At 46.9% G+C, this 25054-nt stretch overlaps 2 protein-coding genes across 2 annotated transcripts; one reads left to right on the forward strand and one right to left on the reverse strand.

Annotated features, from left to right (window-relative positions):
• Window positions 1-486: 486 nt before the first annotated feature.
• LOC123408145 (beta-1,3-galactosyltransferase GALT1-like) lies at window positions 487-2928 on the reverse strand. Its single transcript, XM_045101326.1, has 6 exons — window positions 2764-2928; window positions 2281-2562; window positions 1734-1862; window positions 1426-1605; window positions 959-1066; window positions 487-781 (listed from the first exon to the last, which is right to left on the reverse strand). Exons 1-6 carry the CDS (start codon window positions 2926-2928, stop codon window positions 593-595), a joined length of 1053 nt encoding a protein of 350 aa, XP_044957261.1. The 3' UTR covers window positions 487-592.
• A 5689-nt stretch (window positions 2929-8617) lies between these two features.
• On the forward strand, window positions 8618-11800 carry LOC123412939 (probable mitochondrial saccharopine dehydrogenase-like oxidoreductase At5g39410). The gene is made up of 2 exons (XM_045105898.1): window positions 8618-9340; window positions 11004-11800. Exons 1-2 carry the CDS (start codon window positions 8666-8668, stop codon window positions 11718-11720), a joined length of 1392 nt encoding a protein of 463 aa, XP_044961833.1. The 5' UTR covers window positions 8618-8665; the 3' UTR covers window positions 11721-11800.
• Window positions 11801-25054: the final 13254 nt, after the last annotated feature.

Below are 25054 nucleotides of genomic sequence, written 5' to 3' on the forward strand. Positions count from 1 at the left end.
TTATACAGTACAATATTAAAAATGCAGCTGGTAAAAATTAAGTCCTAAAAAATCCTAAACAAAAGGATAATATATTGTCGCTAGAGTCCTTTCTGAATGTGATTATGCGGACCTGGAAAGAAGAAATAAATTTCAATGCACTGGACGTGTATTAAACACATAAACTAAACACCACCTTGTAACCATGGAATGGTTCTCGAATAGCTTTATAACGGATGCAAAATGCATTCACTCATTTTCCTTGGCTAAAGCTGGGCCTCCAACTATCCTAAAAATGTAGCCCTGCGTTCTCGTATAATATGTTACAAGCAGCCACACCATCCTACCTATGGCCAAAAACCGAAGGGAACTACTACATATCTCCTACAAAAATATATGGTTGTAAGCCTCGGAGGTACTCCAGAATGCGGACACAAAAGAATGGCCGATGTCAGAAAAAATATTGTGGCCTGACAATTGTAATGAGAAACCATCAGCGAGAAGCTCTCTGGCTCCTCTTTCATGGATGTTCTCGAGCTCGTAGGTGTCAGCAAGTGGTGGCCATTAGAAAAATACAGAAGTTCGTTTACTCTTACTTGTTGCAACAGGTTCCTCACTTTGTTTTCTGGAATTTGTCCCAGAGGCACATCATCTGCCTAGGCTCCTGGTAGTGGGCAACCACATACCCATCCTCACAGCCTTCCACCAAGATCCTTCCGTCGTTCTGGTATGTGACATCGAAGCCTTCCTTCTTCATCTCATTGATCCATATTCCCATCGCCACATCCTCCAGCTTGAACACCTGCAAGTCAAAATCCCTCGTTAATATTCCACGCCACAGCAGGGAGAAACAGCTGGAGAACGTGGTGTTTTCTCTAGACTGCCTTCAGTATCGTTTCAGACTGAAGCAACTGAAGAGAATTCATTATCTCTGCTCGAAAAGAGGGTACCCTTGTAAAAAAATTAGAAGGGCGTGTACCTGTAGCTCCCCTCTTTTGTGTTTTCTGTAAATTTCTTTTGCTATATCCTGAGATACAATGTATCCTAGTCCATGTGCCCATGGGGAATAGCTCTCTTCAGGCCATTCCTACATAAAGGACAAAAGTAACAAATCAGATGATTAAGAACAGGTAGCATCAGAAGATTTTGCTAAGCATCTGCTACATGATAAATGATACTAATACACATGGCAGTCCAAACCAGAGATAGTGATAAGTTTCCATCAATTGTTTAATACTCCCTCCGTTCCAAAATATATGTCGTGGTTTTAGTTCAACCCGAACTAAAACCAGAACACTTATTTTGGAACAGAGGGAGTAATAAAAAAATAAGGTTCAATCACACAAACAAAGAGATTCCATGTGTTGAAAACACGTTTGCATAATCCCGCAAATAAAGAACACGTTTGCATAATTGTGCAATAGGGAAAAAAGTTTAACACGTTACCTCTGAAGTTATGTACCACTTGCTGTACGGATCTCGATGAGGCTGAGAATCAGAATTGACGCGGCCATACAGCAGCCCATGGCTGATATTTACTTGACGCTGGGACAAAAGTATCTCATCTACACGAACAAAAGCATCATCATCGGTTTTCATAACATACTTGGCTGAAAGCACATTTGTCTGCATGAGAAAAGTGATGTCAGAAAATGCAGGTTGCAGGCAGAATTCCCAGGGTTCCACTATACTCCTAAATAAAGAAATACCCGCAAAGAAATTAAAGAAATTCTACCAAAAAAGTAGATACATACCCCATATATGCAAATAGCAATGGTCTTCCAAAGAATCAAGCTGTAATAATCAACAAATGGCATCAATTGGATGTCTCCATATGTCCGTCCTTCGTTCCAGAGCTCCTCGTTCACCACCTCATTTTTATGCTTTTATCAAAGAAGTCAAAGGGGTACATGAGTATTGACCATGAAGTGAAGAGCGGGAATTCTAGTATATAATAGAACACAAGAAGAGTTATCACAAAACTTCAAAAATTGTTGTCTTGTGATGAGGGGTAAGCAAGTACACAGTGAACGCAAATGCAATCAACAGAGGAGAAAGATCTTCAATAAGGTGGTCACTACACAAGCATGATACCCCCACCCCAACCCACGCACAAAGTAAGGACTAAGCATGTTCGTTTGTGAGGAAAAGTATGAATAAAGCCTGTGTTATGCTGCTATCCATATGCAACTCTACACCTATTATTTGACAAATGTACACATATTGCATATATGTAGGTACAACAACTATATGGTATACAAATTACTGTAAGATACAATATCCTATGTCTTTCATCCTTACCAGGCCAACAAAGAACCGAACTGCGACTTTTCCTGAGCAGACAGCATCGGACTGCATCCAGGTTCTTCGAACCACCATTCTGCGTTTAAAATTATTTTCTGTAGAGAATATCCCAATAAAAATATCAATGGATTTATCCGTAGGGACAGGTGGAGCCTTCAATATTTCCAAGTCAGCGACATGCTCAAAGTCCTCTGTTGTAGCCAAGCCACTTGCTAGCACATACAACAATTTAATATCTCCTTCAATCCTTACTTCACCAACAAACCCAGGCTCCAAATCCTGGTAAAAATGTGGTACATTAGTAATAAGAACATACTTTGAAACAATTACATAAAATAGTTTGATAATGAGAGTATGGAATAATAACTTATACATACCATCGTAAGACGCAACAAAAAAATTGTTACCCTGGCAAAATCAGTTTGCCAGGACACTGTTACAAAATGCAATAGCAAAACGAATGTCTCATACACGACTCGCCTCTCGAAATGCATAGGAAGTGACATGTTTCCCATCTACAGTCATATGGATCCCCTCTGCTCCAACACGAAGAATTGTTATAGCAAGATATCCTTGATACAAAGAGGAGAGGCGGATCCCCGCCCGTGCTGCGCCCTTGTTCTTGGGCCGCCCGAGCACCTCCATCGCTCGACGCCGGCGAGGATGAGGAGAGGCGGATCCCCGCGCCCTCTTCTTGGGCCGCTCGAGCACCACCATCACTCGACGCCGGCGAGGATGAGGAGAGGAGGATCCCCGCCCACGCCGCGCCCGCTCTTGGGCCGCCCGAGCACCACCATCACTCGACGCCGGCAAGGATGAGGAGAGGCGGCCGTGGGTTTTTGGATGGCGCGTTCGGGACGGGGCTGAGGCAGGGGCGAGGCGGCTAGATCCGATCGGGTCCGGAGTGGTGGAACGAATCAGGGATGGGTCGGGCTAAGGATCTGGGTATCTTCTGACATTGTACATCGTACTAACATTTCCCCACATCTAAGGAGCTCTAAATGGTCTAGTAGATTAAAAATCCACTCAAAAATCCACTCAGAAGGTGCAAATATATACCCAGTTGACTGAATTATTCAAATGAGTAGAGATTATTTTGCGGGCTTTAATAGTAGAGATAGCAAAAAGTTCAAGATGTAGGATCAGGTTTCCTTTTCCATTAATTGTACATTTGTTGCTCTTCGTCACCTCTTTGAAAGCACACAGTACACTAAATTTTCTCGTGTTCGGTTCCCATACTTTTACATTGCTTAATACGAACGATGAATGGCTAAGCACCTATTTATTTCTAGGTTTGATATGTTGGTACATGCTGAGGAGAACGATATCGCTGGGTCTGCTCCTAGTTTACGTCGATGCAAAGAAACAATGCAATCTATGTTGCATGTAAGTTTGTAAAATGTATTAGTTGGACACGCTCCTATTTTTTGTTGGCACCACATCTCTTACCTTGCCTCTCAGATTTCTTATATCCGCGGGCGAATGTGGGATGACTCTGTACAGCGTGCTAGATTATGAAATGTGGATTGTTGGAAACTTACGTTGGTGGATACTTATCCTCTCCGAGCCTATTAATATTCGTGGAAGCTGCAAATTCAAGTAGTCAATTGCCATGAGGTGGACACTAACCGTCATCCAGGGTCCAGACTATCAATCTTCGCTAATACATTAGTTTAACCTGCACTCAGTCCAATAGTAATCTTGTATAACAGGAAAATATGATTTTTTCCTTCAGGTTATTGCTTGCTTGTTTTCAAGCATAAACGAGATGGGAATGTGCTATTTTTGGCGAGTAATCATGCGATTCTAGCTAAGCCCCATCAATTTAATTTAGTCCATAGCCATGGATGGTGTAAAGAAAATCCGTACCATTATCTTTACATGAATGCCTTTCTCGGGGCTGATTTTCCCTATTTAAATTGGTTGTTCAAATGTCTCCTTGACGCTTTTATACATGGGCCATCAAATTTCTTAAGCTGGTTCTCAAATTTCTTAGGCCGGTGCTTAGAGTGTGCACAAAAAGAATTACTGGACCATGCAGATGTGTTTTTCATAACATTTAGCATTGAAATATTCCGTACAAAATATTATGCTCCTATTCACATATGTTTAAAGATACTTTTCACATACCACAACACTCGTCTGGGAAATACAACACTACACCAAAATTTTGAAGAAATAAACAGTTGCCAATCCAATGTAAGCTTGTAGGGTAGATGTGTCCAAAAGAAATATATTTGGAGATGTAATCTATCCAAATTCTGCTACCTAGTTTTCTTACTGAATTCAACTTAATTCAAGCAAAATACTTGGCATGGCAGAGTAAATGGAGACATACTCATGTAAAATGACAGGGGGGGACGATACTGAAGAACTCCGCCTGTAACAGCTAGTTACTGACCGTTGTTGTGAGAGGAGATGCAGCCCGCATTAGGAAGAATGCCAACCACCACTGTACCCTGATAACGAGACCACCGGTAATGTTAAAAGATTATACAACAGGAGAAATTGCTACATGAAAACAGTATATAGGCACATAATTGCAATAGTTATACATTGGATGGGTGAGTAAATAGACACATGCTCATATAAGTTGATGGAGTGGGGGCAATACTGATTGCATTACTATGTTCATAGGAAATGGTAAAAAGTACACTGTAATTTCTTTTTTGAAGTTATTACTTGATACAACTTCTGATTTATCCACTAATCTATGTGGATACTTTTGGAGCTAACTTGCCATTTCGTTGATCTAACTTATAGAGGCCCTGGTTGTCCTTTATAAATTTTCAAGTTGTGCATAAAAAAATTCAAGCAGCTAACGCAATATTTATGCACAGAGGTTAGGTTAGCTGAAACCAAATCAAAGTGAATACGATGATAGTCATAAGTTTATTTGACTTTATTCTGTACTCCTTAAAATCAGAATCCGAATCTTAGATCATGATTAGTATTTAATGCATTTTTCTGCAACCACCAAACAGAGCACTTCATGTACAGCCTGTGCATGCGCTCCTGCTTTTTCTTCTTCTATGCATCTTTCTGCTTTTCTTCTTCTATGCATGCGCTCCTGCAGCAATAGTCGAAGATCTGAGGAATACAGCCATCAGCAGGAAACATTTGGGCAACCAATTGAGGTTATTAAGGCATATACAACCATAGTCGCGAGTCTGTGAGATCTCCATCTACTCGATTACTCGGGCCTAACAAAGCAATCTATGCAAACGTTGTAGGAATGAAAAACTCTCTCAAAAATGAATCAAGAAGACATGGCTGGGTCCTCAAGTAATCACTCAGGCATCAATCAGAGACTGTCAAAGTACCTCTTCAAGCAGCAGACACATCTCGCCGCGCACATCCAACCATGACCAGCTCCTCGTCCAGCCAAGGACACCGACACGCCGCAAACTCCTGGCTCATGGAGTTGGCATGTCTTCGGCCGAGTGTTCGTCGCGAGTGACTCGGTCGACGAGGCGCCGTCCAAACGGGAGATGTCCCCGTATCATGAGGACACCAAGCACTACTGATGTCCTCCTCCTCCTCGAGATGGGCAAGGCCAACACCCTCCTTCCGTCATCGCGGTCTCCGCACCATGTTAACCTGCAGGAAGTGGCAGATAGGAGAAAAAGGTGAGGAGGAGAGGGTGGATCCACACAAGGAAGGATGGGAAGGTCCTACCTATGCAATGCCGGCGACGGATCCTGCGAGCTTCACCTCGCCATTGCCGGTTCCGGTGGGTTCTGACGCGGAAACCCTAGCCTCGGGCGAGGATGCGGGACCTGAGGCACGGACCTGGACAGAGGGGAGGGAGGGGCGGATCTGAGCACGGGGTTAACCGCAAATCGGAGCCAGCCCGAGTCCAACGGCGTTTCCTCGCGACGGACGCCTTGTAGGGCTCCTCCACGAGGCCGGCCATCACGTCCATGGAGCGGACCATGGAGCGGATCCCGGGGGCGTCGATGCCGGCGCGCTCCTCGCCTTCTTCGCCCTCCGACGGACAAGGAGGCGGCGCCGGGTCTCGGGGAGAGGGCGGTCCCGCTCCCGGGGGGCGTCGATGCCGGCGCGCTCCTCGCCTTCTTCGCCCTCCGACAGACAAGGAGGCGGCGCCGGGTCTCGGGGAGAGGGCGGTCCCGCTCCCGAGGGGCGTCGATGCCGGCGCGCTCCTCGCCTTCTTCGCCCTTCGACGAACAAGGAGGCGGCGCCGGGTCTCGGGGAGAGGGCGGTCCCGCTCCCGGGGGGCGTCGATGCCGGCGCGCTCCTCGCCTTCTTCGCCCTCCGACGGACAAGGAGGCGGCGCCGGGTCTCGGGGAGAGGGCGGTCCCGCTCCGGGGGGGCGTCGATGCCGGCGTGCTCCTCGCCTTGCTCCCGGGGGGCGACGATGCCGGCGCGCTCCTCGCCTTCTTCGCCCTCCGACGGTCAAGGAGGCGGCGCCGGGTCTCGGGGAGAGGGTGCATCGGGGTGGTTGCGAGGGAGGGGGTGGGGGAGAGAGATCTGGGGATGGAGACCGACGGGGAAAGTGGAGGGCGTGCAGGTCGTTTTGGAATTTTTTTTTCTGCGTTTTTTTGGTTCAGGATGGGTAAGACGAGGTGGGATCGCTGGGAGAGGTCGAACCATCGCTAGGTTGAACCATCACGACGTTCGATCCTGCTTTAATAGTAGAGATTCATAAGGACCTTACAAAGTAATACATCAGTAAGTTCGAAGCCATCATCTTGATAAAATTTGTCGGTACTCCTATCCAATTGATAAAATATAAGGTAAGTCCAAACTGAATATCAAAGAGACCTCGCACCAAACCTTACATCTAAAACCAGAGGCCCCCACGAAGCCACTTGCTGGGTCAAGGATACACACCGGTCCGGGAACTCTGAAAACTCGCCGTCACCGTCTTCCACCGATCCATCTTTAAAGCATGTACTGACGCATAACCATGTCAGGCCTGCCGTCGATGCAGCTATGATGGCAGACAACACCGCCTCCCTATGCACGTCCATCAAGACGCATCTGACGTCGAGACTCTGTTGCACCATGCCGTTGAGTCCCACCGTCGACGATACGGTTGATGCCACACCGCTACACCAACATGCCCTCTCATGTCGACTTCGAACTAATAGGAACTCCACCACCATGAGCAGTCCCCAATCGACGCCGTCAGAAAGGAACACGGCACCAAGGTCAGGTAGTCGGCCAAACAAAAGAACATATAGGCTTTCGCTTGGGCTTATGGCAGAGGTGGAAGGAGCACGATCCACACGAAGCCACCAGGAAGGGAATCCGTGCCAAGGGGCATTGACTTTGGTGCGACCGCCACGCCGGCTTGGAGTTTCCCCCGTATCCATCCCACAGACCAGATCCGTCCAGGCAACACCGGTAAACATCGATCGCAGTCGCCAGGCACCGGAGCGAGCACAAATCAGAGAAGATCAAGTCCGAGACAACGCTTCCCATGGAACTCTAGTCGGCCAGCAAGGAGCCGCCGCAGCGTCGCCGCCTCCATGCCACTCACGCAGCCGTGCAAGGCTGCCCATCAGCACCCGCCAGTGCCGCCCGCCGGGCCCTCTGCACCGCGCACCACCATTCAAAGTCGCTTCTCCGAGAACCGATCTGTCAGCTGCCACGACACCGTGAGAGCCAGAGCCCACCACGACTGCGTCCAAGCACCGCACGCTCTGCGGCGCGCCGTACATTCTATGATGTTTTTACAAGTTATGTTAGCTTATAAAAAGTCCTATATTTACATGACAGCGGGAGTAACTTAAAAGCTCTATTGATCGCTCAAGTGTAATACATTCATGGGTAACCGGCTGCGTATCTAGAAAATGCTAGACCTACAAAAATTTATAAAGGTTTACTTAACCTTTCAAATTAATTCTTCTCTTCCCCCTGATTTTCATTGGAGGTGGGGCCTTGATCCTCCAATTACCAATTACTATTTCCTCCGTTCCTAAATATAAATCTTTTAAGCGATTTCACTATGTGTCTACATACGGAGCAAAATGATTGAATGTACACTCTAAAGTATGTCTATATACATCCGTATATAGTTCACTAGTTAAATCTCTATAAAGACTTATATTTAGGAACGGAGGGAGTACAATCTTACACATATTTAAAAAATTTAAATAAGCCTTTGTAGATGTAGCATTACTCAAAAAAAAAAAAACTCCCAGCGCGGACATGAAGCGCCAACAGCGAACAGCCACCTACGCGGTAACGAAGCACGACAAAATGCGTGAAAACGTGACCGCGTTACTCCCAGTACTCCCACACCAAAAAAATTCTGAAAAAGGGTGAAGTACTACCAGTACTCGCAGTCGCACCAGTCCAACCCACCGCACACGAGTCTCCCGTCCGAGTCCGACAACCCAAACCCCTCCGCTCCATGTCGCCGCCAGTGCCTGCAGGGCCGGAGACGTTCGACGTCGTCATCTTCGGGGCCTCGGGCTTCACCGGCAAGTACGTCATCCGCGAGGCCCTCAAGTTCCTGCCCCCCAACGCTTCCCCGCTCCGCACCCTCGCGCTAGCTGGCCGCAGCCGGGAACGCGTCGCCGCCGCGCTCAGCTGGGCCGCCTCGCCGGGGCCCGCCCCCGACGTCCCCATCCTCATCGCTGATGCCTCCGACCCGGCCTCTCTCGCCGCGGTCACCGCGCGGGCGCGTGTCCTGCTCTCCTGCGCGGGCCCCTTCCGCCTCCACGGCCGCCAGGTGGCTGCGGCCTGCGCGGAAGCAGGGGCCCACTGCCTCGACATCTCCGGCGAGCCCGAGTTCATGGAGCGCGTGGAGGCCGACCTCCACGAGGTCGCCGCCAAGAACGGGTCGCTGATTGTCTCCGCCTGCGGCTTTGCCTCCACCGTTGCGGACCTGGGGTTCTTGTTCCACTCCAGGCAGTGGACGCCGCCGTCGGCGCCGGTGAGCGTCGTCGCGTATGTCAACCTGGAGTCCTCGGCTGGAAAGATGGTCGGGAACTTCGCCACGTTTGAGTCGGCCGTTCTCGGTGTGGCCAACATCAGCCAGCTGCAAGAGCTGCGCCGATCCCGGCCAAGGCCGGCGAAGCCCAGTGTGAGCTACTAATTAATATTCTTACATTTTACTTTTGACAGATTCTCAAAGAAAAAAAAAATTAGACGAGGAAATTTTCTTAATTAAGTTCTTTTTATAAAAATAATCAAGCATTGAGCAGTGGCGGTGTCAGGATCCGAAGTCTCTGATGTCATTTTAAATATGTGATATTAAATACATGTGTTTTTATTAAATTTATATAAAAAATACATGATTTCTATTTGTATAGAGGGGATTAGTATACATGTGTTTTCACTAAATTTATATAAAAAAGAGAAAAACGGCGCCCGGCCTCAGCATCCATATATCTGATGCATGCAATCATATCATTAAAGTAGTACAGAAACGAAATCATAAATCCACAACTGGCTCATGAGCATAAAAAAACTGTAAATAAACCTTCATATTCGGCGAGACCAAAAAAAAACCACGATGGATATACACCTAGCCTATTATTAGGTAGTCATTCAAATCCTAATCCGTCGACGCTGGTGGAATTCTCGCCACCCGATCCTGGCGTGATGGGAAGCCAGGAGAACACCGCCGCCGGACCCTAACCTAGGGCTCGTGATCGTTCACACGAGCGGTTTCGTCGACCGAAACGCTCTTGTCCGCCTCCAATCGAGAACCAACGTTGTATACGACGGACCCAGAATCTACTGCGTGTAACTGGGCCGTATACCTAGTTGACACCAGCCCAATCTGGTCTATCCTTGGCCCATCTAAGCTCATTAGGGGATTCAAACGATTTTCTCTGGCCGCTCTGATCCCCATCTTTAGATCGCCCGCCCATGTCCGTAGGGGTGGCTTCTTCTCCATCGGTTGGCAACCGGCCGGCGACCGAGGCACAAAGCATCCTCAGCCTTAGCATTGTCTTCAATAAGTTTTATGACACTATTCTGTGTGATAATATTCCCGATCAAGATGCAGTAAATATCTTTAAAACATTTGCCGTTCAGAAAATTTCAACTTGTATATTGAAGGGAGTAAAAGGTATTAGGAAATAAACATCGTTGTGGTGTTACAAGATACTACTCTCTCCGTTCCTTGATATAAGCTGTATAGATTTTTGAGAAAAATTCCGAAATATAATGTGTATTGTGTTGCACCACTCATTTGGATATTTATTTTAGGGATTTAATTACATTTCCTTATATCAGGCAAGCTTCTATATTTTTTGATGTCAATTAGTCAGCTGTAATCTCATCCAAAACTTGTGAAATTTTCTCCCCACGTGTGTTCTTTAATTTCCGTATCAAAAACTATACACCCTATATTTAGGAATAGAGTATGTATTAATATCATGGTTATTGGGTATTTTCATCTTAGTAACCCGGACAAAACTAAGAGAAGGGGGAGTGATGGAAAATGCTTTATGAAGACAAAGAAAAATGGCTTGGCGGCAAGGCCACGATCTTTGTTGTGATAGATTGGTTATGGCATGATGGCAATATGGCATACAGAATCTTCAATATTTATTAAAGTTTTGTAGTAATTCGTAATTCAAAATTTCTAGGAAAAATATCCACTACATCGGTTATAGGCTTGAATTCCTGAGTCCAATGTGTGCAATTATGATGGAATCGTTTTTTTAAATTTTACGGAATCGTTTTTTTATTGGACAATTATCACATTCGACGTTATGATTTATTTCTTTGTGCAGATTCCGGGTCCTCCGCCTCCCATAGGAACATTGATGATCGAGCATGACAAAGCACTAGGATTGTGGGCCATGAAGTTACCTTCTGCTGACACAGTGGTTGTGAAGAGAACACTAGCAAAATTGACAGAGCATCCCGAGGGCCTTCCTTGTTTGGACGAGACCTCAGATTCTGAGAAGCATAGGAAGGAATTTTGGTCCTCTATCAAACCTGCTCATTTCGGTGTGAAGATCGGCAGCCGTTCCATCCTGGGCCTTGTGTGGTGCCTGTCTACTGCAATTTTCGTCGGCATTCTTGCAGGTTTCTCCTTCGGCCGGTCTCTCTTGCTAAAATTCCCTGAGTTCTTCTCCCTGGGGTTTTTCAGAAAGACAGGACCGACAGAAGAGGAGGTCAGCAGCGCCTCGTTCAAAACGTGGTTCGTCGGCCGTGGCTACAACGATTTGGCCCGCGCATCTGAGCGTGGAAGCAAGCCAGACAAGGAAATCGTCACCAGAGTTTCAGGGCCAGAGATAGGGTACATCACGACTTCGATCATCCTCGTCCAGTGCGCCCTCGTCCTGCTTGGCCAGCGAGGCAATCTGCCGAAAGGTGGGGTGTACACGCCCGGCGTCGTCTTCGGACCAACGGATCTCCAGAAGCGCCTCGAGGAAAACGGCTTGTCGTTCAACCTCATCTCCACAAGGACCATCCCTTCAGATTTACAGGCTCATGCTTCCTAAACAAGACATCACCTGACAGTCCAACAGGTTAGCAGTGATCACGGCTTCCGAATAAACATATATGTTGTCATGTATGCTATTACTACCACAGATGAAAGAAAGAATAAGATATTCTCGCATAATGTGAATCGTATGTGTGTGTGAAATAAATATATGATAAGCGTGTAATCCGTGAGTTTGCTTTGATCTGTAAAAGTGAAGAAATGATGTCTACCGACTTCCAGATTTCATATGATTATTACACGGAACATGTCAGGGCCGTCTTCACAAATTCGGGGCCCGGGTGAAAACTATAATGGGGCCCAAATATTTAAATCATTCATATAACAAAGAATTAAATATATTAATGTTAGATGGGTGTGGATGCACTTTTGAACAAAAAGGAAAACGCTCCTGATCTGTAGTCTGAAGACGCGCCCGTGCCAGACTACTCAAAGCCCGTCGATACACTGGAAAGTTGACGATCCAGATTTCGTCTCGTATTCCTTCATGCTTCAGGAGGGCTTTTGACTCTTTCAAGGCTTGCCATGAGGGGTTTCTCAAATGTTGCAGGCCCTATTTTGCTGTGGATGCAACTGCACTGATTGGAAGATGGAAACGACAATTAGTTGCTTCTTGTGCAGTTGATTCACACAATTGGCTTCCAATTGCTTTTGGTGTGGTGGAGGTGGACTGAGAGGAAACTTGGAGGTGGTTCTTGGGGGAATCTGCACAATGTCATAGGGTGCCCAGAAGGATTGGCTATACACACAGATGCTTGCAAGGGTTTGGAGACTGCAGTAGAACACGTGTTCCTTGAAGCATAGCATAGGGAATGTATGCGACACCTTGCTGGTAATTTCATGAATTTCAGGGGGAAAGTTTTTGATGACAACTTGTGGCCAGCATCGTACACATGCATCCAGAAGAAGCATAGCCACCACTTGAGGGCGATGTACGCTGAAAATCCATCGGTGTAGATATACTTGGAAACACATCACGACAAGTTGTGGACAAGAAGCAAATTTGGTCACACATGCAAGGTGTATTATGTGATAAGTAACCTCGCTAAAAGTTTCAACGCAAAGATTAAGGGATTGAAAGATCTTTTTGTGTGGGAAATATTTGATAAGATAAGGCAGATGATAATGCAGAAGATGGTATTGCGAAATAGAATTGGTCATGCATGTTTCATATGTTGGCCATCTCATCATTCCATCTATGATCAAAGCTTTGCATTTGAAAGGTAGACATTTGGAAGTTGAGGCTGAGGTGGCATGATAACGGGCAAGGAGGTTGTTGGAGGTACCCAGTGAATTTGAGAGAAAGGACATGTAGTTGGTAAGCTGCATACATGCCGTGTATTTCCTGAACATCATCGGAGGTGAGCAGGGCAAAGTTGATCCGTATGTGTCTGAATACTTCTTTGTTGACATGTTTCGGAAAACATATGAGGATAACGTGCCTGCTTTGTTGGGAAAATACCAATGGGACAAGGTCGATCCAGGATTCAAGCTATGCCCTCCAGTTCTGACCAGACCACCCGACAGGCCAAGGGTTAACGGATTTAGAGGTGTTGCCGAGGGTGGAACCATTAAGAGGTGAAAGTGCAGTAGATGTGGAGAACTTGGACATATAGGTAGGGTATGCAGCAATGCAGTGCCCGTGGGTTTTGGAGATATTGACGCATATCAAGCTGTCGCTGCCGCAACCACCGGAGCAGCACTAAAAGTCGAAAAAGCCGCAGCCGCCGCGGTTTCAGCTAGGTATGTATGTCTTTGATTGTTTTGTGCACCAATTTTTTATTTTCCATATTTTGAAATCTTTGTTGCACTTTTGTCTCGAATGCCAGCTCTAGGATAAGTAAGAAGGGCAAAACGAAACAACATTGGCAACCAAGGAGTAATAAAGGTAGTGATGGGGTTATAGTCCTAGGATAGGGTCATAAGCCTACCCTATAGATCCTACCCAAGGACTACCCTTCATAAGGGACAAAGCCCTTTGTCAGTTCCGACCGAACTAAGGAATTCCCATCATTCAGTCGGTAACAGACATCCGACCATCCAGTCGAAGGCGAGCATTCGGAGCGTATCGATCGGGCCGAGTGGATGCCACTTTGTACATCGTAACCCCCCAGGAGGGAAACGGTCGTACGTTTCCTCACGCTTTTATTAGCATTTAGACCGTACGTTACCTGTAACGTAGGTGTTTATTCACCATTATTCCACCCCTGCGCACCGACCGTTGTGAAGGGCAGCGCACTCTATATAAGCCACCCTTCCCCACTGGTGCAAGGGTTAGCAACTCATTGTATTCCATATTTCCACTCGACAACAAGCTCCCTGAGCACTGAGACGTAGGGCTATTACCTCCACCGCAGAGGGGCCTGAACTCATACAACCTCGCCGTAGCTAAGGCTCTGCCCATCCCTTTCTTACCCTACACATCTACTGTCAGGCTTATACCCACGACAGTTGGCGCCCACCGTGGGGCAGGCGTCTAAGCGACTTCCGGCGAGTTTGCGACTACTTCCTTTCGTCATGTCGTCCGGTGGAGGTTCGAGCATGGGTCACCAGATCTTCTTCGGCGCTCTCTCCTTCATCATCGACGACTCAGCGTGGCTTCGGGATGCTCCTCTCGACGTCGAGGCGCTTCCCCGTTGTGGGGCTACGCACTTCCGTGCCGGCGCCCGCGACATTCTTCTTCTCCAACAGTTGGCTCCGGTGTCGACCTGCACTGCCGTCACGCGCCGCAGCAAGCGGTCTCGCCGTCCGCGGCTCCAGCGTTGGGTGCAACACGCCCAAGCGCGCCAGAGTGCGTCTTCACAAGTGGCGGTTCTAGAGTCCGTTGTGGTTGCCCCGCTGTCCCAGCACTCGGACTCGGTTCCGACTGAGTTTCCTTCCGAGTATCCGGGTCGCGGGCCCGCAGCAGAAGTACACATGACCAACTCCCATGAAAATCCCCGTCAGGCTGGCCGAAGTGAGCGCGAGGTCGGCGAAACGTCCGGCGCGCGCCGTCCACCTCGCCGTTCTGTTGGAAATATGCCCTAGAGGCAATAATAAATTAGTTATTATTATATTTCTTAGTTCATGATAATCGTTTATTATCCATGCTATAATTGTATTGATTGGAAACACAATACTTGTGTGGATACATAGACAAAACACTGTCCCTAGTAAGCCTCTAGTTGACTAGCTCGTTGATCAAAGATGGTCAAGGTTTCCTGGCCATAGGCAAGTGTTGTCACTTGATAACGGGATCACATCATTAGGAGAATCATGTGATGGACTAGACCCAAACTAATAGACGTAGCATGTTGATCGTGTCATTTTGTTGCTACTGTTTTCTGCGTGTCAAGTATTTGTTCCTATGACCATGAGATCATATAACTCACGGACACCGGAGGAATGCTTTGTGTGTATCAAACGTCGAAACGTAACTGGGTGACTATAAAGATGCTCTACAGGTATCTCCGAAGGTGTTCGTTGAGTTAGTATAGATCGAGACTGGGATTTGTCACTCCGTGTGACGGAGAGGTATCTCGGGGCCCACTCGGTAATACAACATCACACACAAGCCTTGCAAGCAATGTAACTTAATGTAAGTTGCGGGATCTTGTATTACGGAACGAGTAAAGAGACTTGCCGGTAAACGAGATTGAAATAGGTATGCGGATACTAACGATCAAATCTCGGGCAAGTAACATACCGAAGGACAAAGGGAATGACATACGGGATTATATGAATCCTTGGCACTGAGGTTCAAACGATAAGATCTTCGTAGAATATGTAGGATCCAATATGGGCATCCAGGTCCCGCTATTGGATATTGACCGAGGAGTCTCTCGGGTCATGTCTACATAGTTCTTGAACCCGCAGGGTCTGCACACTTAAGGTTCGACGTTGTTTTATGCGTATTTGAGTTATATGGTTGGTTACCGAATGTTGTTCGGAGTCCCGGATGAGATCACGGACGTCACGAGGGTTTCCAGAATGGTCCGGAAACGAAGATTGATATATAGGATGACCTCATTTGGTTACCGGAAGGTTTTCGTGCATTACCGGAAAAGTTTTGGGCTCATCGGTAGTGTACCGGGAGTGCCGGGAGGGGTGCCGGGGACCATCGGGAGGGGTGTCACGCCCCAAGGGGTCTCATGGGCTATGGGAAGAGATAAACCAGCCCCTAGTGGGCTGGAATAAGTTCCCACTAAGGCCCATAAGGTTTGAGAAGGAAAAAACACAAGGTGGAAAGAGTTTCCAAGTGGGAAGGTGGAATCCTACTCCAAGTAGGATTGGAGTAGGACTCCTCCACCTCCAATTTCGGCCAAACCTTTAGGTTTTGAGGCTGCCTCCTCCCCTCCCTCCCACCTATATATACGGAGGTTTTAGGGCTGATTTGAGACGACTTTTCCACGGCAGCCCGACCACATACCTCCACGGTTTTTCCTCTAGATCGCGTTTCTGCGGAGCTCGGGCGGAGCCCTGCTGAGACAAGGTCATCACCAACCTCCGGAGCGCCGTCACGCTGCCGGAGAAATCTTCTACCTCTCCGTCTCTCTTGCTGGATCAAGAAGGCCGAGATCATCGTCGAGCTGTATGTGTGCTGAACGCGGAGGTGCCGTCCGTTCTGTACTAGATCGTGGGACTGATCGTGGGATTGTTCGCGGGGCGGATCGAGGGACGTGAGGACGTTCCACTACATCAACCGCGTTCACTAACGCTTCTGCTGTACGATCTACAAGGGTACGTAGATCACTCATCCCCTCTCGTAGATGGACATCACCATGATAGGTCTTCGTGCGCGTAGGAAATTTTTGTTTCCCATGCGACGTTCCCCAACAGTGGCATCATGAGCTAGGTTCATGCGTAGATGTCTTCTCGAGTAGAACACAAAAGTTTTTGTGGGCGGTGATGTGCGTTTTGCTGCCCTCCTTAGTCTTTTCTTGATTCCGCGGTATTGTTGGATTGAAGCGGCTTGGACCGACATTACTCGTACGCTTACGAGAGACTGGTTTCATCGTTATGAGTAACCCCCTTTGCTCAAAGATGACTGGCAAGTGTCGGTTTCTCCAACTTTAGTTGAATCGGATTTGACCGAGGAGGTCCTTGGATGAGGTTAAATAGCAACTCATATATCTCCGTTGTGGTGTTTGCGTAAGTAAGATGCGATCCTACTAGATACCCATGGTCACCACGTAAAACATGCAAACAACAAAATTAGAGGACGTCTAACTTGTTTTTGCAGGGTATGATTGTGATGTGATATGGCCAACGATGTGATGTGATATATTGGATGTATGAGATGATCATGTTGTAATAGAAATATCGACTTGCACGTCGATGGTACGGCAACCGGCAGGAGCCATAGGGTTGTCTTTATAACTAACGTTTGTGCTTGCAGATGCGTTTACTATTTTGCTAGGATGTAGCTTTAGTAGTAATAGCATGAGTAGCACGACAACCCCGATGGCGACACGTTGATGGAGATCATGATGATGGAGATCACGGTGTGACGCCGGTGACAAGAAGATCGTGCCGGTGCTTTGGTGATGGAGATCAAGAAGCACGTGATGATGGCCATATCATGTCACTTATGAATTGCATGTGATGTTAATCCTTTTATGCACCTTATTTTGCTTAGAACGACGGTAGCATTATAAGGTGATCTCTCACTAAAATTTCAAGACGAAATTGTGTTCTCCCCGACTGTGCACCGTTGCTACAGTTCGTCGTTTCGAGACACCACGTGATGATCGGGTGTGATAGACTCAACGTTCACATACAACGGGTGCAAAACAGTTGCGCACGCGGAACACTCGGGTTAAGCTTGACGAGCCTAGCATGTGCAGACATGGCCTCGGAACACATGAGACCGAAAGGTCGAGCATGAATCGTATAGTTGATATGATTAGCATAGAGATGCTTACCACTGAAACTATTCTCGACTCACGTGATGATCGGACTTTAGATAGTGGATTTGGATCATGTACCACTCAAATGACTAGAGAGATGTACTTTTTGAGTGGGAGTTCTTAAGTAATATGATTAATTGAACTAATTGTCATGAACATAGTCTAATGGTCTTTGCGAATTACGATGTAGCTTGCAGTATAGCTCTACTGTTTTTACATGTTCCTAGAGAAAATTTAGTTGAAAATTGATAGTAGCAAAACTTTGCAGACTGGGTCTGTAAAACCGAGGATTGTCCTCGTTGCTGCGCAGAAGGATTATGTCCTTAATGCACCACTCGGTGTGCTGCACCTCGAGCGTCGTCTGTGGATGCTATGAACATCCGACATACACGTTTCTGATGACTACACGATAGTTCAGTGCAAAATACTTAATGGCTTAGAAGCAAGGCGCCGAAAACGTTGTAAAACGTCACGGAACATAAGTGATGTTCTAAAGAGATGAAATTGTGATTTCATGCTTGTGCCCTTGTTAAGAGGTACGAGACCTCCGACAAGATTCTTTTTCCACAAAGTAAAGGAGAAAGGCTCGATCGTTGAGCGTGTGCTCAGATTGTCTGAGTACGACAATCGCTTGAATCAAGTGGGAGTTAATCTTCCAGATGAGATACTGATAGTTCTCCAAAGTCACTGCCACCAAGCTGTGAGAGCTTCGTGATGAACTATAACATATCAAGGATACATACAATGATCCTTGAGCGATTCGCGATGTTTGACACTGCGAAAGTAGAAATCAAGAAGGAGCATCAATAGTTGATGGTTTGTAAAACCACTAAGTTTCAAGAAAGGCAAGGGCTAGAAGGGATACTTCGTGAAACGGCAAAACAGTTGCTGCACTAATGAAGAGACCCAAGATTAAACCCAAACCCGAGACTAAGTGCTTCTGTAATGAGGGGAACAATCACTGAGGCGGAGCAACTCAAGATACTTGGTAGATAAGAAGGCTGGCAAAAGTCGAAAGAAGTGTATTTGATATACATGATGTTGATGTGTACTTTACTAGTACTCCTAGCAGCATGAGGGTATTGGATACCGGTTCGGTTGCTAAGTGATTAGTAACACGAAATGAAAGCTACGGCATAAACGGAGACTAGCTAAAGGCGAGGTGACGATACGTGTTGGAAGTGTTTCCAAGGTTGATATGATCAAACGTCGCACGCTCCCTCTACCATTGGGATTGGTGTTAAACCTAAATAATTGTTATTTGGTGCTTGCGTTAAGCATGAACATGATTGGATCGTGTTTATTGCAATACGATTATTCATTTAAGGAGAATAATGGTTACTCTATTTTCTTGAATAATCACCTTCAATGGTTTATTGAATCTCGATCGTAGTGTTACACATGTTCATAATATTGGTGCCAAAAAGATACGAGTTAATGATGATAGTACCACTTACATGTGGCACTGCCGCTTGAGTCATGTTAGTATAAATTGCATGAAGAGGCTCCATGCTGATGGATCTTTGTACTCACCTGATTTCGAATCACTAGTGACATGCAAACCATACCACATGAGCAAGGCCTTGTTTTCATTGAGATGAAATTAAGATAGTAACTTGTTGGAAGTGATACATTTTGATGTATGCAGTCCAATGGGTACTGAGGCACGCAGTGGATATCATTATGTTCTTACTTCACTGATGATTTGAGTAGATACGGGAGTATTTACTTAATGAATCACAAGTCTGAAATGTTGAAAAGTTCAAATCCGTTTCAGAGTGAAGTTCGTCGTAACAAGAGGATAAACTGTCTACGATATGATCATAGAAATGAATATCTGAGTTACGAGTTTTGGTACGCAGTTAAGACAATGTGGAAATTGTTTCGCAGTTCATGCCACCTGGAACATCATAGTGTGATGATGTGTCTGAACGTCATAGCCACGCACTATTTGGTATGGTGCATACTATGATGTCTCTTATCGAATTACCACTATCGTTTATGGGTTATGCATTAGAGACAACCGCACTCACTTTAAATAGGGCACCGCATATTTCCGTTGAGATGACACAGTATAGACTGAGGTTTAGAGAAATCTAAACTGTCGTTTCTTGAAAGTTTGGGGTTTCGACACTTGTGTGAAAAAGTTTCAGTCTGATAAGCTCGAACCCAAAGCGGATAAATGCTTCTTCATAGGGTATCCAAAACAGTTGGGTACATCTCCTATCTCAGATCCGAAAGCAAAGTGTTTGTTTCTAGAAACGGATCCTTTCTCGAGGAAAGGTTTCTCTCGAAAGAATTGAGTGGGAGGGTAGTAGAGCTTGATGAGGTTATTGAACCATCACTTCAACCAGTGTGTAGCAGGGCACAGGAAGTTGTTCCTGTGGCACCTACACCAATTGAAGTGGAAGCTGATGATGGTGATCATTGAGCTTCGAATAAAGTTACTACAAACCTCGTAGGTCGACAAGGTCGCGTACTGCTGCAGAGTAGTACGGTAACCCTGTCTTGGAGGTCATGTTGTTGAGCAACAGTGAACCTACGAGTTATGGAGAAAGCGATGGTGGGCCCAGATTCCGACAAATGGCTGGAAGCCATGAAATCCGAGAGAGGATCCATGGATGAAAACAAAGTGTAGACTTTGGAAGAATTACTTGATGGTCATAGGACTATTGAGTAAAGATGGATTTTTAAAGGAAGACAGACGATGATGGTGATAAGTCACTATTAAGAAAAGCTCGACTTGTCGCAAAGATGTTTTCGATAAGATCAAACAGTTGACTATGATGAGACTTTCTCACTCGTAGCGATGCTAAAAGTCTGTTAGAATTATGTTAGTTGTTGATGCATTATTTATGAAATATTGCACGTAGGATGTCAAAACATTGTTTTCTCGACGGTTTCCTTGAGCAAACATTGTATGTGATACAACCAGAAGGTTTTGTTAATCCTAAAGATACTAGCAAGTATGCAAGCTCCAGTGATCCTTCAATGGACTGGTGCAAGCATCTCGGAGTTGGAATATACACTTTGATGAGATGATCAAAGATTTTGGGTTTGTACAAGGTTTATGAGAAACTTGTATTTCCAAAGAAGTGAGGGGAGCACTATAGAATTTCTGATAGGTATATGTGGTTGACATATTGTGGATCAGAAGTAATGTAGAATTTCTGTAAAGCATACAAGGTTGTTTGAAAGAAGTTTTCAAAGGAGTACCTGGATTACGCTACTTGAACGTTGAGCATCAAAGATCTATGGAGATAGATCGAAAGCGCTTAATAGAAGTTTCAACAAGATGCATGCCTTGACAAGTTTTTGAAAGAGTTCAAAATAGACCAGCAAAGAAGGAGTTCTTGGTTGCGTTGTGAGGTGTGAATTTGAGTAAGACTCAAAACCCGACCACGGCAGAATAAAGAGAATAGACGAAGGTCGTCTTCTATGCCTTAGCCGTAGAATCTAAAGTATGCCATGCTGTGTACCGCACCTGAAGTGTGCCTTGACTCAAAGTATGTTGAGAGGTACAGAGAGTGATCCATGATTGAATCACTAGCAGCGGTCGAAATTTATCCTTAGTAACTAATGGACTAAGGAATTTTTCTCGATTATGGAGGTGGTTAAAGAGTTTGTCGTAAAGGGTTACGTCAATGCAAGCTTTGACACTAATCCGGATAACTATGAGTAGTGAAACGGATTCGTATAGTAGAGTAGATATTTGGAGCATTTCCGAATAGCACGTAGTAGCAGCATCTATAAGATGACATAAAGATTTGGAAAGAACACACGAATCTGAAAGTTTCAGAACCGTTGACTAAAACCTCTCTCACGAGCAAGACGTGATCAGACCCCATAACTATATGGGTGTTGGATTCGTTGGAATCACATGGTGATGTGAACTAGATTATTGACTCTAGTGCAAGTGGGAGACTGTTGGAAATATGCCCTAGAGGCAATAATAAATTAGTTATTATTATATTTCTTAGTTCATGATAATCGTTTATTATCCATGCTATAATTGTATTGATTGGAAACACAATACTTGTGTGGATACATAGACAAAACACTGTCCCTAGTAAGCCTCTAGTTGACTAGCTCGTTGATCAAAGATGGTCAAGGTTTCCTGGCCATAGGCAAGTGTTGTCACTTGATAACGGGATCACATCATTAGGAGAATCATGTGATGGACTAGACCCAAACTAATAGACGTAGCATGTTGATCGTGTCATTTTGTTGCTACTGTTTTCTGCGTGTCAAGTATTTGTTCCTATGACCATGAGATCATATAACTCACGGACACCGGAGGAATGCTTTGTGTGTATCAAACGTCGCAACGTAACTGGGTGACTATAAAGATGCTCTACAGGTATCTCCGAAGGTGTTCGTTGAGTTAGTATAGATCGAGACTGGGATTTGTCACTCCGTGTGACGGAGAGGTATCTCGGGGCCCACTCGGTAATACAACATCACACACAAGCCTTGCAAGCAATGTAACTTAATGTAGGTTGCGGGATCTTGTATTACGGAACGAGTAAAGAGACTTGCCGGTAAACGAGATTGAAATAGGTATGCGGATACTAACGATCAAATCTCGGGCAAGTAACATACCGAAGGACAAAGGGAATGACATACGGGATTATATGAATCCTTGGCACTGAGGTTCAAACGACAAGATCTTCGTAGAATATGTAGGATCCAATATGGGCATCCAGGTCCCGCTATTGGATATTGACCGAGGAGTCTCTCGGGTCATGTCTACATAGTTCTCGAACCCGCAGGGTCTGCACACTTAAGGTTCGACGTTGTTTTATGCGTATTTGAGTTATATGGTTGGTTACCGAATGTTGTTCGGAGTCCCGGATGAGATCACGGACGTCACGAGGGTTTCCAGAATGGTCCGGAAACGAAGATTGATATATAGGATGACCTCATTTGGTTACCGGAAGGTTTTCGTGCATTACCGGAAAAGTTTCGGGCTCATCGGTAGTGTACCGGGAGTGCCGGGAGGGGTGCCGGGGACCATCGGGAGGGGTGTCACGCCCCAAGGGGTCTCATGGGCTATGGGAAGAGATAAACCAGCCCCTAGTGGGCTGGAATAAGTTCCCACTAAGGCCCATAAGGTTTGAGAAGGAAAAAACACAAGGTGGAAAGAGTTTCCAAGTGGGAAGGTGGAATCCTACTCCAAGTAGGATTGGAGTAGGACTCCTCCACCTCCAATTTCGGCCAAACCTTTAGGTTTTGAGGCTGCCTCCTCCCCTCCCTCCCACCTATATATACGGAGGTTTTAGGGCTGATTTGAGACGACTTTTCCACGGCAGCCCGACCACATACCTCCACGGTTTTTCCTCTAGATCGCGTTTCTGCGGAGCTCGGGCGGAGCCCTGCTGAGACAAGGTCATCACCAACCTCCGGAGCGCCGTCACGCTGCCGGAGAACTCTTCTACCTCTCCGTCTCTCTTGCTGGATCAAGAAGGCCGAGATCATCGTAGAGCTGTATGTGTGCTGAACGCGGAGGTGCCGTCCGTTCTGTACTAGATCGTGGGACTGATCGCGGGATTGTTCGCGGGGCGGATCGAGGGACGTGAGGACGTTCCACTACATCAACCGCGTTCACTAACGCTTCTGCTGTACGATCTACAAGGGTACGTAGATCACTCATCCCCTCTCGTAGATGGACATCACCATGATAGGTCTTCGTGCGCGTAGGAAATTTTTGTTTCCCATGCGACGTTCCCCAACATGTTCTGCCAGTCGGCACACTCGGCGGAGCAACGTAGAGTTGTTCCGCACACCCCTCCTCAACTTGGCTGCGGCTGCCAAGATAGCCGATTCCCTCCAGCCGACTGATTCGGAGGCTGGTAGAGGGATCGAGCAGATCCGAGCCCTGTTGCACACGGCGCAGCAGCAGAATTCGGCGGTCTCCCAGTCGCACAACAGGATCCATAATAGTTCTGTTCATGCGAATACGCATCGGTCGGTTCACAGCCCTGGTTCCCATCAGCGGTACACGGGAGGCAGCCGTTCCATGAATCACGAAGATCGCCGCCGCTCACACACCCCTCCGCGGGTGGGCCCTATGGGTCCCGACATCATGATGATTGGCGCTCAGTCGGCGACACTTACGACCCAAGACCCGACGCAAGAGGGCGTATCGCCCAGCGAAGGGTCGACAGGGGCCGAGCCCACCGCGATTGTCACGATATGGACCGCCCAAGTGGAAGCAGGACCATCGTGTCTAGTCCCGAGTGTTTCAGTCGAGCCATCCGCTCGGCTGACATCCCGCCCAACTTCCGATTGGCGGCGGGAATCAGTAAGTTTACAGGAGAGTCCAAGCCGGAGACATGGCTAGACGACTACCGGGTGGCGGTCCAGATCGGAGGAGGGGACGACCATGTCGCCATGAAGCACCTCCCTCTGATGCTCGACGGTTCGGCGCGAGCGTGGCTGAATCAGTTAGCCCCCTCGAGCATCTACAGTTGGGCAGATCTGGCTTGAGTGTTCATCAAGACCTTCGAAGGGACGTGCAAGCGCCCTACCGGCCTCGTGGAGCTCCAGCATTGCGTCCAGAAGCCGAATGAGCCCCTGCGTGACTTCATTCAGCGTTGGACAACTCTCTACCACACGGTGGAGAACGTCACCGAGCATCAAGCAGTCTGCGCCTTCAAGGCAGGCGTGCGGTACAGGGAGCTGTACCTGAAGTTCGGCCGAACAGGTGACATCTCCATGAGCAAGATGATGGAGATAGCGGCTCGCTACGCAAATGGCGAAGAAGAGGACCGCATCCGAAGCGGCAAGCACAAGACAGTCGGCGACGGAGATGGAAGCAACACTCGGAAGCAAAAGCAAAAAGCTCCATCCACTCCGCAGGCAGAAGCTGCAGTCGTGACCAATGCCAAGTTCAAGGGCAAAGGGAAGGCACAGTTTACCCCCAAGAAGAAGCAGTTCAATAATCCCATCCTAGACCAGCCATGCCCGGTTCATACGAAGATGGACGAAGAGGGCAACCCCATATATCCAAAGCATACCACTCGGCAGTGTCGCCTCCTGATCCAGGGGTTCGGCGAAGGACAACCGAGTGAGAAAGTCAATGAACAAGATGAGGAGCCTAAGGAGGATCCGTTCCCCCAAGTCCATGCGAAACTCATGATTTTTGCTGACGTCGAGAGCAAGAGTCGACTGAAGCTGGTGAACAGGGAGGTGAACATGGCCACCCCTACCAGCCCCAAGTTCCTCAAATGGTCTCAGACTGCGATCACCTTTGACCAGTCGGATCATCGAGCACATGTACCCACCCCAGGGAGACAAGCTCTGGTCGTCGACCCGGTGGTAGAAGGAGTCCGACTGCGCAAAGTCCTCATGGACGGCGGCAGCGGTTTGAACATCATGTACGCCGACACTCTCAAGGGGATGGGCATTCCGATGTCCAAACTCAGCGAGAGCAACATGCAGT

The sequence above is a fragment of the Hordeum vulgare genome, chromosome 7H, assembly GCF_904849725.1.
Source record: "Hordeum vulgare subsp. vulgare chromosome 7H, MorexV3_pseudomolecules_assembly, whole genome shotgun sequence".
Classification (NCBI taxonomy): domain Eukaryota; kingdom Viridiplantae; phylum Streptophyta; class Magnoliopsida; order Poales; family Poaceae; genus Hordeum; species Hordeum vulgare.